The following is a 16,495-nucleotide window of genomic DNA, read 5'->3' on the forward strand; positions in this document are numbered from 1 at the left end:
CAGGTTCATAGTTTCCATTGTTTTTGTTGTCTGTCCCCAGTGGCTAAGGTTGGTTCAGTGGGTTGTGTAGGCTTCCTGGTGGAGGAGACTATTGCCTGTGTTCTGGTAAATGAGGCTGGATCTTGTGTTTATGGTGGGCAGGTCCACGTCTGCTCATGTGTTTTGTGGTGTCTGTGGCATTATTATAATTTTAGGCACCCTCTGTGCTAATGGATGGGATTGTGTTCCTGTCTTGCTAATTGTTTGCAATAGGGTGTCCTACACTGTAGCTTGCTGGTCATTGAGTGGAGCTGCGTCTTGGGGTTGAGATGGAGATCTCTGGGACATTTTCACCATTTGATATTTCATGGAGCTGGGAGGTCTGTTGTGGACCAGTGTCCTGAACTTGGCTCTCCCACCTCAGTGGCACCACCCTAATACCTGGCAGGAGCACCAAGAGCCTGTCTTCCACACAGCTCATAATAAAAGGGAGAAAAGAAAGAAAGAAAGAAAGAAGAAGATAAAATAAAATAAAATAAAGTTATTAAAGATAATTATTAAGAAAAAAAAATTTTTTAAGTAATAATAATAAAAAAAAAACGGACAGAGAGAACTCTGGGACAAATGCTAAAAGCAAAGCTATACAGAGAAAATCACATACAGAAGCATACGCATACACACTCACAAAAAGAGAAAAAGGGAAAAAAATATATATATCATTGCTCCCAAAGTCCACCTCCTCAGTTTGGGATGATTCTTTGTCTATTCAGGTATTCCACAGATGCAGGGTACATGAAGTTGATTGTGGAGATTTAATCCGCTGCTCCGGAGGCTGCTGGGAGAAATTTCCCTTTCTCTTCTTTGTTCACACAGCTCCTGGGGTTCAGCTTTGGGTTTGGACTCGCTCTGCGTATAGGTCGCCTGAGGGCCTCTGTTCTTCGCTCAGACAGGACAGGGTTAAAGGAGCAGCTGACTAGGGGGCTCTGGCTCACTCAGGCCGGGGGGATGGAGGAGTACAGAGTGCGCGGCGAGCCTGCGGTGGCAGAGGCCAGTGTGACGTTGCACCAACCTGATGTATGCTGTGCGTTCTCCCGGGGAAGTTGTCCCTGGATCACGGGACCCTGGCAGTGGTGGGCTGCACAGGCTCCCGGGAGAGCAGCTGTGGACATTGACCTGTGCTTGCTCACAAGCTTCTTGGTGGCTGCAGCAGCAGCCTCAGCGTCCCATGCCCGTCTCTGGGGTCCGCACTGATAACCACGGCTCACGCCCATCTCTGGAGCTCCTTTAAGCATCGCTCTTAATCCCCTCCTCTCGTGCACCAGGAAACAAAGAGGCAAGAAAAAGTCTCTTGTCTGTTCGGCAGCTCCAGACTTTTTTATTTTTTCTTTTTTCTTCATGCATTTTTTTTCCTGAGCCAGTGTGTTTATTTTGTATTGTAAGTGTATTGTGTGATACATACTACAAATGGAAAAAAAAGTCAATAGATTTAATTATGTTTATCTGAATATTTGATTAAATGAAGCAAAACAAAAAACCTTCAAGATTATCTTTTAAGAAATATCAAAATTGATTGGAACTATACCTTATTAATATTTTCCCTCATGTGAGAGTTATACAATTTATACAATTTTGCCACTTTGAAATGTATATTTCAATATCTGATTTTTATTTATTTTATTTATTTATTTATTTATTTTTTAAACATCTTTATTGGAGTATAATTGCTTTACGATGGTGTGTTAGTTTCTGCTTTATAACAAAGTGAATCAGTTATACATATACATATGTTCCCATATCTCTTCCCTCTTGCATCTCCCTCCCTCCCACCCTCCCTATCCCACCCCTCTAGGTGGTTACAAAGCACCAAGCTGATCTCCCTGTGCTATGCAGCTGCTTCCCACTAGCTATCTATTTTACATTTGGTAGTGTATATATGTCCATGCCACTCTCTCACCCTGTCACATCTCACCCCTCCCCCTCCCCATATCCTCAAGTCCATTCTCTAGTAGGTCTGTGTCTTTATTCCCATCTTGCCACTAGGTTCTTCATGACCTTTTTTTTTTTTTCCCTTAGATTCCATATATATGTGTTAGCATACTGTATTTGTTTTTCTCTTTCTGACTTACTTCACTCTGTATGACAGACTCTAACTCCATCCACCTCACTACAAATACCTCCATTTCATTTATTTTTATGGCTGAGTAATATTCCATTATATATATGTGCCATATCTTCTTTATCCATTCATCTGATGATGGACACTTAGGTTGCTTCCATGTCCTGGCTATTGTAAATAGAGCTGCAATGAACATTTTGGTACATGACTCTTTTTGAATTATGGTTTTCTCAGGGTATATGCCCAGTAGTGGGATTGCTGGATTGTATTGTAGTTCTATTTTTAGTGTTTTAAGGAACCTCCATACTGTTCTCCATAGTGGCTGTATCAATTTACATTCCCACCAACAGTGCAAGAGTGTTCCCTTTTCTCCACACCCTCTCCAGCATTTATTGTTTCTAGATTTTTTTTGATGATGGCCATTCTGACCGGTGTGAGATGATATCTCATTGTAGTTTTAATTTGCATTTCTCTAATGATTAATGATGTTGAGCATTCTTTCATGTGTCTGTTGGCAATCTGTATATCTTCTTTGGAGAAATGTCTATTTAGGTCTTCTGCCCATTTTTGTATTGGGTTGTTTGTTTTTTTGTTATTGAGCTGCATGAGCTGCTTGTAAATCTTGGAGATTAATCCTTTGTCCATTGATTCATTTGCAAATATTTTCTCCCATTCTGAGAGTTGTCTTTTGGTCTTGTTTATGGTTTCCTTTGCTGTGCAAAAGCTTTTAAGTTTCGCTAGGTGCCATTTCTTTATTTGTGTTTTTATTTCCATTTCTCTTGGTAAAGTAGCAGGATACAAAATTAATGCACAGAAATCTCTTGCATTCCTATATGCTAATGTTGAAAAATCTGATAGGAAATTAAGAAAATACTCCCGTTTACCATTGCAACAAAAAGAATAAAATATCTAGGAATAAACCTACCTAAGGAGACAAAAGACATGTATGCAGAAAATTATAAGACACTGATGAAAGAAATTAAAGATGATACAAATAGATGGAGAGATATACCACGTTCTTAGATTGGAAGAATCAACATTGTGAAAATGACTCTACTACCCAAAGCAATCTACAGATTCAATGCAATCCCTATCAAACTACCACTGGCATTTTTCACAGAACTAGAACAAAAAATTTCACAATTTGTATGGAAACACAAAAGACCCCGAATAGCCAAAGCAATCTTGAGAATGAAAAATGGAGCTGGAGGAATCAGGCTCCCTGACGTCAGACTATATTACAAAGCTACATTAATCAAGATAGTTTGGTATTGGCACAAAAACAGAAACATAGATCAATGGAACAGGATAGAAAGCCCAGAGATAAACCCACGGACATATGGTCACCTTATCTTTGATAAAGGAGGCAAGAATATACAGTGGAGAAAAGACAGCCTCTTCAATAAGTGGTGCTGGGAAAATTGGACAGGTACATGTAAAAGTATGAAATTAGAACACTCCCTGACACCATACACAAAAATAAACTCAAAATGGATTAAAGACCTAAGTGTAAGGCCAGACACTATCAAACTCTTAGAGGAAAACATAGGCAGAACACTCTATGAAATAAATCACAGCTCCAGACTTTTTCCTGGACTCCCTCCTGGCTAGCCGTGGTGCACTAGCCCCCTTCAGGCTGTGTTCATGCCGCCAACCCCAGTCCTCTCCCTGGGATCCGACGTCCGAAGCCAGAGCCTTAGCTCCCAGCCTCGACCCCTCCCAGAGGGTGAGCAGACAAGCTTCTCGGGCTGGCAAGTGCTGGTCGGCAGCGATCCTCTGTGTGGGAATCTCTCCGCTTTGCCCTCCGCACCCCTGTGGCTGTGCTGTCCTCCATGGCGCCAAAGCTTCCCCCCTCTGCCACCCGCAGTCTCGGCCCGCGAAGGGGCTTCCTAGTGCATGGAAACCTTTCCTCCTTCACAGCTCCCTCCCACTGGTGCAGGTCCCGTCCCTATTCTTTTGCCTCTGTTTTTTTTTTTTTTTTTTTTGGCCTACCCAGGTACGTGGGGAAGTTTCTTGCCTTTTGGGAAGTCTGAGGTCTTGTGCCAGTGTTCAGTAGGTGTTCTGTAGGAGTTGTTCCACATGTAGATGTATTTCTGATGTATTTGTGGGGAGGAAGGTGATCTCCACGTCTTACTCTTCCGCCATCCTGAAGCTCCTCCCCCGTCACACTATTTTTTGAGGCCAGCATTATTATATCCATTTTACAAATGAAGAGACTGAGGTTTAAGTAGCTGCAGGAATTTGACTCTGGACATACACCTGAGCACGGCTGAGCTAGGATATGACCCTAGTCCACCCAGCTTCATGGTGTAGCATCATGAAACAGCGCCTCACACCTGACCATGCCATTCCTACAGCTCCCATGTCCACCAACCTCTGCCCAACTGAACAGTGCAAGGAAAAGGCATCTTTTCTCATTGCTGAATTTATGAAGAAGAAAAATGATTTTTTTTTTGCTTGATCATAGTAGAGAGAAAAATTTGAAAAAAACTAGAAAAACTTCCATCCTCACCAAAGGTTCACAACTTGTCAAACTATGAAGAGTGAAGAAGTCTGCCCCCCTTCACAGAGCTCTCATGACAACCGTATTTGTCTGTGTGTTACTCTACACATAGAAAAGGATTTTGATTTCAAGACATCAAGCTCACACTTTCACCTAAGAAAATGAAATGTTCTTACATACTCAATGATTTTTTAAAAAACCCTTTATGAGTTGTTCATATGTGGCATGTTCAATGAATTTTCTTCCAAAAGTAAAAATAAAACAGCCTCTTTGAGAAATCTCATCACTTTCCTGCTACCAACTACCATCTATAGGGGGCCAGCTTCCAAATCTGTGTCATCTTCAGATCCACGTGGTCAAGCCACCAAGTGGCAATCTCCTCTGGGCTCTTCACAGACATCCTGAGCTTAAGGCATCAGCATTACATCCTACTCCCCATCCCACTCCTCCATCCAATTCCCCTCAAAGACAGCCAAGTCACTCCTCCAGTAACCTAAGCCAGATGCCAGTGGACCTCTCATCCTGCACCCAGTCTCTAAGACTTGCTGGTTGTGCTCTTGAACAAACTCCCCTCTGCGTCTCCTCTTCTCAACTTTCATCACCACTGCTCTCCTCAGCTCTTTTCTATTATTATAACAACCTCCTAACTGGTTTCCCTGCCTCCACATCCATCCTCACCCATCCACCATTTACAGGAATACCCAAGTGACCTTTCTAATACACACATCCAGTCTTGGCCCTGCCCTTCTTAAAGCCCCTCAGGGCCTTCAGTGCATCAAGTCCGAGCTCTCCAAACTTTAGTGAAAGCCTCATAAAATTACATGGTCAGCTCCTCCTCTCCTGCCTAGCCTCGTTTATCCCTTTCCCAACTCACTTGCCCATCCCTCCATGCTGGGTTACTTAGAGTTCTCTAACGTTCTCATGCTGCTGTGCCTTGGTGTGTACCAGTCATTTTGCCTGGAGAGTCATTTCTTTTCTCTGCTGGTGAATCCCTACCCACTCTTTGAGATTCCGGTCCAGAGTGAGACACTTTTCGTATGAGACCTCCTCAGTGCTTAACTCTAGGCAGAGGCAAGTCTTTCCACCATAGCCTTTGGAACACAACTCATTATAGCACTTAGTAATATGCATTTTGATGATTTATTTACTGGTCTGTGTCTCTCAGCTAATTATAAGCTCTTCTGGTGCAGGGCCCCTTTCTTTTTCATCTTTGTGCCTCTAGCACCTAGCATAGTATTTGGTGTACCCAGGGCACTCTCTAAATGCTTGTTGAAAAAAATGAATAAATGAAAGAATGAAACTTATCCTGTCAAAATAAAAGTTCATACTGATCTGAAACTTTCAAAATTAACTAATCAATAAATTTGACTTGAGCACGTGTGATATATAAAGCATGACGTTGCCTTAGGCACAAATAAGTGCTGAATGTGGCCTCTGGTTTCAGAAACTTGTAATCTGGGGACCAGATAAATATAAAAATAAGTGCTAATTATAGAGAAATTATTTTAATGAGCTGATAAAAAGAACCTTCTCAAGGCAATGTAGAATGAGCTGCATGAATGAAATGGAGATGGGTTACAGGAGCTTGGAATTTAAAGAGGTCTCTATGGTTTGGGAAAGGGGTTCTATGGAGTATGGTTCAATCAGTTAGACTTCACATTATAAGTAGCAAAAAGAATTAGCCTATAGCAAAGGGAAGCTATTTTTTTAAATTAATTAATTTGTTTATTTTTGGCTGTGTCATGTCTTAGTTGTGACATGCGGGCTCAGTAGTTGCGGCACACAGGCTTAGTTGCCCCAAGGCATGTGGGATCTTAGTTCCCTGACCAGGGATCAAACTGGCATCCCCTGCATTGCAAGACAGATTCTTAACCACTGGACCACCAAGGAAGTCCAAAGGGAAGCTATTGGTTGAAATTCCCAGGGCAGGCTGGCTTCAGACAAGACTCTATCTAGAGTGTAAAGAACATTACTCAGTTTCTCTCTTTTTCCCCAGTAGCTCCACATTCTTCTCTTGCAGGGTCCATTTCCACCTCACAGCCCTACCTTTTCTTTCCCAGAAGGCTCCAGGAAATATATATTTACATCTCGTTACACCCGATTAGTTACATACCTTCCTTGAATCAATCACTGTTGCCACAAAATTAAGACATCCTTATTGATTTAAGCCAATGAGTGGCGCCCCAAAGTGTGGGAAAGGTCAATGGCACCAGTCACGTGGCCTATACTATGAGAGGGTGCGTTGTTTAAGTATATGCAGGATACCCAGTAAGGCCAGCAAGTCACCCGGGGGTGAAGTAGTGTGACTCAGGAAGCATTGCTGACTTTCTGCTCATGTCCTTTTCCCCCCTTAAGCCACAATGTCAAAAAAATTTCTCACAACAAGGGGACTCCCCACATTATCTTTTCCTAAATAATGGCAGAAGAAAGAGCTCTGAATTAAAGATCAAGAACTCTTGATTTCTGTCTTGACTCTGTCAAGGCATTGAATCTTTCTGTTTCTCAGTTTTTTTACTATGAAATGTGGATGATGACACCTGTCCTCCCAGTGTCGTCGGGAAAGTCAAGTGAAATGGGAGTTTGAAATTAACAGATGCAAACTAGCATATGTGAGATGGATAAACAACAAGGTCCTACTGTATATCACAGGGAACTATACTCAATATCCTGTGATAAACTGTAATGGAATATGAAAAAAATGTATATATGTATAACTGAGTCACTTTGCTGTACAGCAGAAATTAACACAACATTATAAATCAACTATACTTCAAAAAAATAAATTAAAAAAAAAAGCCAGGTGAAATGATCAGTTTGAAAGCCCTTTCAAAAGCATCAAAATATACTTAGGAAGGACTATTGGTAATTCGCCCTCAGTGCTCATGTCTACATATTCCTCATCTTGAGAGATTAAGACGATTATGCCAATGCACCCCTCAGTTTCTCTGTTCCCTCCACTCCAGGCCGTCTGGCCATCTCTCAGTTCCTCATTACTCCATATCAACCCTGATGCTTTACACTCAAGTAATGGGAAACCTCACCCCAAAGGGCTTTGACGGCAGGACAGCTTACTCCCTCCTAATGAGGAGTCCACAGGTAGGTGGGCTCCAGGTACGGGGTGTCAGGCCTGTCCTGCCATATCTCTTGGCTCTGACCTCCCCAAGGGCTGCTCTTATCCACAGTCTCTTTCAAGACGACTGCAGTGGTTCCAGGAATCTTCATGTATATCTCTTTTGCTAAGGCTGGGAAACCTTTCCAAGAAAAATTTTTATGTCTTATTGGTTAGAACTGCTCACAAGCCCACCCCTAAACCAATGTCTGGCAAAGGGGGATGGGATTCATATGATTGGTGGAGATTCCTCAGGATTCACTTTTTGAGCTAGGGATAGAGCCATTTTCTGCATGGCCGCATGGTGGAAAATCGTCTGAAAATGATCAGGGTCTGACAGCTGAAAGAGGGAGGAGATTGGCTACTGGGTGGGGGACAACCAGAGTCGATATAGCAGATGCTGTCAGTGACCTGCTCTTATCCCCAGGCCCTATGACCTGAGTGCACAGCACTGACTTCTGACCAGTAGCACTTGTGTTTCTTTGCTTGAAAACTTCTTCTGGTCTTTCCCACCCATGCAATAAGCCATAAATGTTAGGGGATTACTATTTCCACGCTGGGAACAGCCCTCAATGACTGTTGAGAGTATATACACCCCCACATGTATAAAAGCTCCAGTTCCCTCATCCTGAGGGTGAGATCACTCTTTGGTGTTTGCTCTGCACTGGCCTCTAGAATGTCGTAGCCCCGTTACATTCCAGCTACCCATGTCCAGTAGCTGGCTGGACAACACACCCTCCCAGGCTGCCCTCCTCTTCCTGCCTCACTTCTCCACTCCACCGTGGTGCTTCCTACACCTCCTTTGACTTCCTATCTCAGAGTCGGCTTCTTGGGAAGTCCAAATGAAGATACCATATGCCAAACTCCTTCCTGAATCCAGAGACTCTGTACACAGCGTTCCCATCTGCTCAGAATGTGTTTCCTCTCCCTGCTCACGCTCCCACTCCCTTCCAGTTTCAGTGGAAATGTCACTTCCCTCTGGAAGCCTTGTTTGAGCCCTTGTCCACCTGAGGCCATCCTCTCTTTGTTTGTTCTCCTCTTCTGTACTTCTCCTTAAGAATGGTTGTGATTTAATTAATTGTTTGTGTAATTAATTTTTTTACATCTTTATCCCCAACTAGATTGTGAGCTGCTTGAGGGCAAGGACAATGCTTCTGGCCTCCCACTCTATTGTTGGCTCCTGGCACACTGCCTGGCACAAAGTAGAGGGTCCAGGACTGGCTGGATATGGGAAAATGAACCTTATGAAAGATGTAAGTTTGAGGGTCATTCACACAGAAAAAATTATGAAAGCTTTAGATAAAATATATTTTATTTACATGATTCTTAATGGATCTACATTTATTTCTTGGGACAGAATATAACTTTTATACATAGAAGGGATGCCCATTGTCTAAGGGAGAATCTTAGAATGGTTCCTTTATATCTATAAAACTGCCATTTTAGTCACCTTTTAATTTTATTTATACATTGCAGAATTCCATCTCAAATCCACTATTCTTTCATTCATTCATTCATTCAATGCCTACTTATAGGACACTGTACCTGGCAAGACTCTAGAACTATCTGCTCTCGACTCTTTCCAAAAGCCATGAGAGAGACATATAATGACCATCATATAATATATGAGGGAGAACATCCCAGGTTCTCTGTCTGCCTCCCCTCAGCTCTACTTCCACAGTAGGCTTTTGGCTTTTACTGAAGAAGCAAGGAACAATCTTATGAAATCAAACACTATATTTGCCAGAAAAGGGTAACTGAGGGCTTGTCTATTTTGTCAGTGCTCACACGGGAGAAATTTCCTTTAGTGACAAGTGGCATGAGGCAGGGTGAAAACAGCAAACAAACATGCATGCTTGCCATCTCTCTGCCAGGCAGACTCTTTCTTACTAATCCCTAAACAAGACCCTTACCTCTGCATGAGATTAATTCAGATTTTGTGAGGTTTATATAATTTGGAATCCTTCTTTGTGAAAAAAGTACAAAACTACAAATAAAAACGTGACACAGAGCTTTGGAAGGGTCCACACAAGTGAGGGGCTCTGAATTTTAAGCTGCACTGGTTTCCTAGTGAATCAGCATCTGACCCTGATTAAGACTGGTTGGTCCTCCCGCTCCTTAGCCCTGCATGGTTACTCTGACCTCTATGCTTTATGCTTTGCCTTAAAGGCTTCCCTCCTCCTTCTTCTTCAATCCCCGGACCATATTTTTTCAAAGTTTGGCTCCGCAATGCTTTCTCTGATTCTCCCCAGCAGAAAGCTCTCCCTTCCCTGCAGGCCCACAACCCTATGTACAGAGCCCAGGATATGTTGTCTCATGATGGCTTAGAGGGCATCATGAATGGCTCTATTTGAGGGGCATATACTGTGCCTTCTCCAATTAGTCTTGGGCACAGGGACTATTTCTTCATTTAGGTTTCTCCTCAGCACCTACTCAAGTTCTGGGTACAGCAGTAAGGGAAGGGGAAAAGGAAAGGCGTAAGAAAGGCAAGATGATGGGGTGTGGAGTGAGGCTCACCTGGTTGTAACTCTGCCCTCGTTAGTGCAGGACCTCAGGCAAGTCACTTACCTCTCTAAGTCTTCGTTTCTCACTGACAAATGGATATAATAATGATGTTTATTTCCCATCATTGTTGTGAGGATTAAGTAAAGCATTTATTCATTCACCAAATATCTATTTAGCCCTCTCTTGGGCTATTTTTGGCACCAGAAGCTTGGAATACACGTGACTCAGGGATACTCCCTGTGTGGCGGTTCCCATAGTTGAGTTGGGAGATAGAAGATTATGATGTATCAGGATAAGGCTATAGCAGACACTCAACTGGAGCAGAGCAGGTGCTCCATAAATAGTCGTTAAATAAATGACTGACAGGATGAAGGAATTCAGAAAGCAAAAATGATTATCTTTGCAAGATAACACTTGATATATTTGCAGCATCATCCAGATGTAAGTATAATGTTGAATATAATGGACATGGCAGTGCATGGAACATCACGAAATGCTGCATGTTAAAGGAAATAAAATCAGCAGAAAGAAAACAGGGGTTGAATGAGAGGAGAGAAGACAAAAGGAAGGAGAAAGGCCCTCAGAAGGCAAAAAGGGAGGAAGGGCACCGTGGACTCACCTGGCCAAGTGTGCACTCCATGCCGCCCAAGAAGTCAGCCTCCTTCAGCTCATCGTGGTTGCTGCTGATGTCGTGGACCTCAAACCGCAAGCGCTGCACCTCCTCAAAATAAAAGTCCACGGTAAACAGTTTTGAATACACTGGGTTGATGCAGGTGCGAATCACCTCTGTTCTGTCAACCTGCAGAAGAGAGAAAGAGAAAACTCATCAGGGATCAGGGCTTCGTATCATTATCCTTCATGAGGATTCATCTTACGGTGCTCTGTCTCATTCCAAACTGTCAATGCCCTCCACCAAGTCACCAGGGTGAGCAATTTGGATGTCTTCAAGGATGCATCTTCAGAGAATAAGCCATGTTTCAAGGAGGAAAATCATAGAATAATCTGAGCTTTGTATTTAAGGGTTTAGAGCACCTTGTATTGTTAAATAACAGGGCAACGAGATGGATTGATTATTAGGGGCTGCCTGGAGCCTCAGGATGAGAAAGAGTCTGAGGGCACGTTTGGGTTCAGGAGAAAAGAAATCTATATTCAATTCCTGAAGTCTGAGGGGCACAGTCAGGGCAAAAGACCATGTAGAAGCCCCATTTTAGCCAACCCTACTCTAGTATGAGTGTCATAGTTCATGAATCCCAGCATACTGAAAGGGAAGGACATGAAAAGGGATATGAAGATAACTGCCTGTGGTCTCAAGTGTGCCTTTCGTTGGGTTTACACATGTTGACTCGGTCATTTCAGTCCCCGGGGCCTCAGTTTCCTCATCAACCAGTGAAGGTTAGAGGATTAGAGGATGAAAAGTCTCTTTGTGCTCTAATGTTCCAGGAGCGAAGACTTCCCAGGCCTTCTGTGGTAATAACTTTCCATTTCTCTCTCACTTTCTGCCATACTCTGTGCCCCTGGAGGCTGACTTCTATGGACTGACTTTCCTGGGCTCCCTTGACCTCTGGGTTCTGGGTGGAGGCAGCCAGAGGGGAGACTTGGCAGGAGATCAGAAGGACATAGGCAGTGTCTCCGTCCCTCTACACACAAGTCTGCTAGGGACTCCCATCCAAGAGGGAGCTGCCGCCAGGATCTGGTGACACAGTCCTGACCCTCAGACAGAGGGGTGGTAATGGCTTTCTGCTGCTGCCACGCTGTCCTTTTTCAGCTCCCTTACGCCTGCCCAGGCACGTGCAAAGAGTCTCTGTGTGAAGAGTTTAGCCCTTTGAGTGAAACTCTGGGTATGCCACCTGCTTTCTGCTAGTACCCCCACCACTAAAGTTCTTCTCTTCCACGTCTGTCCCAAGTAAGAATACTCAACACCATTTATATTCTGTGAAGCCTTACAGGACCAAGTTACAGATAACCCAAGATCCTACAGTATCTCTCAAAGGGAGATATCCATCACTCATATTTTATGGGTCAGTTGGAGCCTACATGAACTGTCAGCTTTCAAATAGAAACATCGTTTTGTGAATGAAAAATATTGCCTGCCATATCAGTAAACAAAGGATGTTGCAGCCACCAAGCCATCACATTATAGCCACACTGATGGTGAGCCCTGAGGGAACTCAGGATGGAGAGCTGGCTGCCAAGCCCTCAGCCACTGCAGCCACCACCATGGGGCACCATGAGGGGATCAGGATGGAGAGAAGAAGGATACTGGCCCGAGGTATCTGAGACGCATATGAAAGGAATGATTTCAGTGAGCCCAGACTCTTGCATCTTCCCATACATAGAAAAGCACTAAATTTCATTAACTTGAGATATATGGTTTTCTTTAATTAAGAGTAATCTTTTGATGTTCCCACTACCTGGTCTTTGTTGCAAAAACTCCTATATATCCTGGCTCCCCACCTTGCTTCTTGGGAGAAGTCTCTCAGGGTTATTTGAGATGCTGTCTCCCAGGCTTGAAGTGCTCAGAATGTCCTCTGAATAAAACATAATTCTCAACTTTTAGTCTGTGCAATTTTTTTCAGTCGACAGTTTATTGGATACGTCCCAAGAGTCATTCATTAGCACAAACTGTAAAAAACATCTCCCCACTTTCATTAGAGTACAAGGAAAGTTTCTCAATAAAATCAGGGAAACCATTTTTGACCATATCATGTGTGTACACGATATCCAGCAAAGAAAATTGGATACACTCTTGAGTTCAGGGCTTGGTCCCTGTCCCTGTCCCTTCCTATGCAGGGCCCTGTGTGAGAGAGGGTTACCCTGTAAGGAACACCATCTGCTATTCCTGGTGGGATGAATGATCCAGGTTATGAGGAGGAGAATATGGTCCTTTTATGTCCCTGTGCAAGAGACAGAAAAACCAAACCCCAACCCACTGCTGATTAGCAGTTGAAAACAAGCTATTGTACAGACCAATGGTTATTTGACTATTCCCGTGAAGACTCAGCTTCTATTTGAGCTGAATTTTATATCTTTTAAAATGTTCATTCTGGGGGGGGGGGCAGGATTGCATATGTTATTGGTTAACTGTGTGGGTACAAGGATTTACTGTATTGGCATAGTTCTTTTCAGTTTATTAAGAGATTACGGTTTTGAGTAATAGTAAAAATCAGAGGTCACAAACTGGTAGTCTGCAAGTTCACACTTACCTTGAGGTGTTTTATTCATCCTACTTAAACGTAGTTTTCTCTTGTCAACAGAAAACAGCCGCTATTTCTATTGCCCTCCCTTTGGAAAAAAATCATATTATCTGGCAACCTGGGACTACATTCATACATGGCAACCACTGGGGGCTGCCCCATTCAGATGGTCATTCATTCTCCATTCTCCAAGCTCTTCACCCTCAATGAATTCCCCCGCCTGACTTCTAGAGGCATTTTTGCAACACTTGGTCCAAATTCATAGCATCATGAGCCATATGATAAGAGATTTAATTATATTCATGTGGTGCCTTTTGGTAGAAGATTTTGAAATAATCTCCAAGGAGTAACTTATAGGTGGATTCTCAAGACACAGAAAAGGTTCTTTCCTCAGGGCTAGAAGAACAGAGTCCTAGCCAGGTTTAGATGATAAGAGACAGAAGATGGAAACTCTAGTCTTTGTTTCTCTGCTTTAACCACCCCAAAGGGCGCAAATGGCTGATGTGCATCAGTCCTGCTGATTTTCTTCTCACTTCTTGATTTTCAAATGCTCATCCCACATAGACATCACACCACACCTCAGATGGACCATCCAAGGCAACACTGAATGGCTTGGTTTTGTGAGGGAGAGGATTGGCTTGGAAAGAAGTTAAGTAACAAACATTTGCATTACCAAGATAGATAATTCCAAGGATAATCTCAGGGCCATTGAGACACTTGAGTATGGATGCTCAGGACTAGGAGGAGAATGGTGATGGGGAAATGCTCGTAACACTCACAGATGTTTCAAAACATTCTGCATTCCCAGTCAGTATGGGAGATGCATTCTTTTCTGGAGACTGAAGACAGGTTTAACCTGAGCAATAGAGCCTAGGACGGCTGATGTTTCTCATTGAAAGGTGTCAAGGTCAAGGCAGTTGTTTCCAAAGGACCAGCCATTGACTGGTGCTGCTGGTGGCATCAGAATCATGGGGCAATAGTAATATTCCACTGTATATATGTACCACATCTTCTTTATCCATTCATCTGTTGATGGACATTTAGGTTGCATCCATGACTTGGCTACTGTAAATAGTGCTGCTATGAAGATTAGGGTGCATGTGTTTTTTTGAATTATGGTCTTCTCTGGGTATATGCCCAGTAGTGGGATTGCTGGCTCACAGCCATAAAAAGGAATGAAATTGGGTCATTTGTAGAGACGTGGATGGACCTAAAGAGTGTCATACAGAGAGAAGTAAGTCAGAAAGAGGAAAGCAAATATCGTATAATAACGCATATATGTGGAATCTAGAAAATGGTATAGGTGATCTTATTTGCAAAGCAGAACTAGAGACACAGATGTAGACAGCAAATGTATGGATACCAAGGCGGAAAGGGGTGGGGTGTGAAGAATTGGGAGACTAGGATTGACACATGTACACTATTTCTTTCTTTATTTATTTGTGTAGCCATGTTTTTTAATTCTTTTTTTTTGCATTTTTTAAAAACATCTTTATTGGAGTATAATTGCTTTACAATGGTGTGTTAGTTTCTGCTTTATAACAAAGTGAAACAACTATACATATACATATATCCCCATATCTCCTCCCTCTTGGGTCTCCCTCCCACCTTCCCTATCCCACCCTTCTAGATGGTCACAAAGCACTGAGCTGATCTCCCTGTGCTATGCGGCTGCTTCCCACTAGCTATCTATTTTACATTTGGTAGTATATATAAGTCCATACCACTCTCTCACTTCGTCCCAGCTTACCCTTCCCTCTCCCCATGTCCTCAAGCCCATTCTCTACATCTGCGTCTTTATTCCTGTCCTGCCCCTAGGTTCTTCAGAACCTTTTTTTTTTTTTAGATTCCATATATATGTGTTAGCATATGGTATTTGTTTTTCTCTTTCTGACTTACTTCACTCTGTATGACAGACTGTAGGTCCATCCACCTCACTACAAATAACTCAATTTCATTTCTTTTTATGGCTGAGTAATATTCCATTGACACATATACATTATTGATACTATGTATAAAATAGACAACTAATGGGAACATACTGTATAGCACAGGGAACTCTATTTAATGCACTGTGGTAACCTAAATGGGAGGGAAGTCTAAAAGGGAGGGGATTATCTGTATGTGTATGGCTGATTCATTTTGTTGTGCAGTGGAGGCTAACACAACATTGTAAAGCAACCATACTCCAATAAAAATTAATAACAATAAAAAAAGAATCAATGGGGCAGCTTTCCTTAACACTGAGATTCCTGATCCCTATACTCTAGGTTCTGATTCAATAGGAGTAAGGGAATCCCCAAAATCTGTATTTTTAAAGGTGTTCTTAGGCAATTTGAATGTTGGAATATCAGAGTAAAGGAACTGAAGAGACAGAGGGTCTAGCTCTTGCTCTTGTGTGAGGTTTTTTTTGTCAAGGTTTTAAAAAATCTTGCTTTCTTTCTGTTACCCAGTCTGCAAAACTGTCAACACTTCTCTCCTCTGCAGTTGTAATGACTTATACCCCAGTGTTGCTTATGGTTTGCAGAACATACTCACACACATTTTTTTATTTGGTTCTTATAGCAATCATGTGATGTAGCTTTATACTATTTTATATATGAGTAAAATCAAGGTCAGATGTCAGTACAAAGTACTGGATGACAGAATGGGCAGTGAGCTCAGGCTTTTTGACCTCAAAGTCTGGACTATTTTTCTTAATTCATGTTTCTTCATGAGCATCCCTAGACAGAAAGAAAAAAATGCAGCTGGGTTATGATATGATGATGATAGAATCAATCATTAGATATTGCTTTGGATGAGATGCTCTTTTAAAGAATTTCATCTAAAACATTTTTCAGTAGAACAGTAAAGTTCATAATAGTTAATGCTTATGGAAGGCCTGGTGTGTCACAGGCACTCACTTTTAAAAATGCATTATTGAAGTATAATTTACATAAAATAAACCACATCTATTTAAAGTGTACCATTCAGTAAGTTTTGGTATGTGTATAGACTTGTGAAACCATCCCCACAATCAGGTAAAGGCACCCATTAACCCCTACGGTTTCCTTATGCTCCCTTTTAATTCTTCCTCTCACCCCTTCCTG

The 16,495-nt window shown here is 42.4% G+C and overlaps 1 protein-coding gene across 2 annotated transcripts in view; it reads right to left on the bottom strand.

Moving 5' to 3' along the window:
* CPNE4 (copine 4) overlaps nt 1–16,495 on the bottom strand; it is a 629,469-nt gene that overhangs the window by 213,649 nt on the left and 399,325 nt on the right. For both annotated transcript variants that reach the window (XM_082459307.1, XM_082459308.1), the window contains exon 3: nt 10,832–11,011. In XM_082459307.1, coding sequence (XP_082315433.1) covers nt 10,832–11,011 — 180 coding nt within the window. The remainder of the gene's footprint in view (nt 1–10,831; nt 11,012–16,495) is intronic.

The sequence above is a fragment of the Balaenoptera physalus genome (assembly GCF_965194825.1).
Source record: "Balaenoptera physalus genome assembly, chromosome: 4".
Taxonomy (NCBI): Eukaryota; Metazoa; Chordata; class Mammalia; order Artiodactyla; family Balaenopteridae; genus Balaenoptera; species Balaenoptera physalus.